Raw genomic sequence first — 2,045 nt, forward strand, 5'->3', positions numbered from 1 at the left:
GAGCAGCAATTTCCCAGCTCTCCCAGCAATGCCACTGAGCATGGCCAGCATCAAGCAGAGCTGATCTGTGCCTGCAGAGTGTGTCTGATGCATCCTGAATCATTGGATTTGGGATGCAAGCACGAAGCAATTGGACATGGGCAACAGATCTGATGCAATGTCCTGTAGCTACATTCTAAAAACCCTGACTCTAAAAGGGAATTATGGATTAACCCTGCCAGGATCTAGTCCTTAATGTCTTAATCCATGATCATAAGAAATAAAAGCACAGCAGGCCACTGAATCTAGGTCTCCTAAGTATCAAACTAATGGCTTAAGCATTGGGCCATTCTTTACAATTCAAGAGTTGAGCCTTAATTCCTCTCTGATGCCTAATTCACTATCCCATAGTGTTATCTCATTAAGTGATCCAATTCATTTGATTTAAATCTGCTGATCATTCTGTTTATTGACTTTGAAATTAATACAGTCTCATGCTAATATGCTTTATTATGCTTTAGCTATTAAAGAATTTTTAATGAAGTTGCTCAATACCAACAATAATCATTGAGCATTTATATTTACATTTGGGAAAGAATTGATAAATAAATTATTTTAAAAGTGGCTTATTCTCTCATTCAGACATTAATACTAACAGTAATACTTATTGTCATGCAATTTCAGTTTACACAGAAGCACCTATTGAAAAAATACAAGTCACAATTCAAGCAGGAGACCAAGCTCCTACAAAAATGGTACGTCTAGTAACATTTGAAGATCCAGAGGCACAAGCATCTTCCAGAAAAGAAGCAATTAAAAGAGTAAAGAAAATCCTTGATGACAATGATGACCAGGTACTGCTGTAAATGTCCACATCTAGAGTTGTGGGACACTTTACACAAAGTTTAGTTATTTATATTTCTTTTACTAAGTAGCTGTCTTTGTTTCGATAGTATGCAAAATTTGGAAACAGGCTTTTTGGTACACAAGTCTTTCTGCAGGTCTTTTGCTTGCACTCATCTATTCTGCAGTTGAAGGACATTAGAAAGAGCAGGTTGGTTTTGTAGGCCTCTCTGACAATCTCTTGCAAGACACAAAATAGCTGTTGCGTGCCCAAAAGTTAGTCTGTTCTTTCCAGATACTGCATCTGCAGCAAAATGGTCTGACATCCACCTACACAGCCTGCCCCGAGACAGTCACAGCTACAGCACTGTCATTACTGCCACCAGTTATGTGTAATTGTGTGGGCAACAACTCCTGCACATGCTCTTTAACATGAAAGCGTTTGGGGTATTATTCTGCTTACATGTGGTCTTAACATATTATTATGAATTTGTCTTTGAATTATTGTGATATGTTGCACGAATGCTCTCAGGCATGCACCTTATCTTCTAAGGCAGCAGAGATTCAGAGGTCTTTGCATCTAATTTTGCTAACAGCCTCCTGCAGAAACACAGAAAAATAATTTCATTTTTCCAATGTTACCATTGACCAGGGGGTAAGAAAATATAGAAGCTCATCGTCCAGTGCCAGCAGCACCAGTGGAAGCATCGAGAGTGCAACAAGTAGCCCCTCCAGCAGTGACTCTGATGACAGAACATCACAGGGAGGCACCCAGATAAATCTGAAAACAAGACAGTCTAAAGCCAAAGAAAAGAAATTCTACCCCTTTGGGGACAGTGCCAGCAGCAGTAGCAGCAGCAGCAGTAGTGGTAGCAGTAGCAGCAGCAGTAGTAAAAGCAGTAGTAGTAGCAGCAGTGGCAATAGTAGTGGTAGTAGTAGCAGCAAAAGCAGCAGTAGTAGCAGTAAAAGCAGCAGTAGCAGTAGCAAAAGCAGTAGCAGCAGTGTCAATAGTAGTGGTAGTAGTAGCAGCAAAAGCAGCAGTAGTAGTAGTAAAAGCAGCAGTAGCAAAAGCAGTAGTAGCAGTAGCAGTAGTAGTAGCAGCAAGGACAGCAGTAGCAGTAGTAGTAGCAGCAGGGACAGCAGCAGCAGTAGCAGTAGTAGTAGCAGCAAGGACAGCAGCAGCAGTAGCAGTAGTAGCAGCAAGGAAAGCAGGAGCAGCAGCC

The 2,045-nt window shown here is 41.1% G+C and overlaps 1 protein-coding gene across 1 annotated transcript in view; it reads left to right on the forward strand.

Moving 5' to 3' along the window:
* LOC103811385 (vitellogenin-1-like) overlaps positions 1 to 2,045 on the forward strand; it is a 42,479-nt gene that overhangs the window by 27,289 nt on the left and 13,145 nt on the right. Inside the window, exons 23-24 of the mRNA XM_009084355.1 lie at positions 664 to 833; positions 1,475 to 1,895. Coding sequence (XP_009082603.1) covers positions 664 to 833; positions 1,475 to 1,895 — 591 coding nt within the window. The remainder of the gene's footprint in view (positions 1 to 663; positions 834 to 1,474; positions 1,896 to 2,045) is intronic.

This window comes from Acanthisitta chloris, unplaced genomic scaffold, assembly GCF_000695815.1.
Source record: "Acanthisitta chloris isolate BGI_N310 unplaced genomic scaffold, ASM69581v1 scaffold5421, whole genome shotgun sequence".
NCBI classification, from domain to species: Eukaryota; Metazoa; Chordata; class Aves; order Passeriformes; family Acanthisittidae; genus Acanthisitta; species Acanthisitta chloris.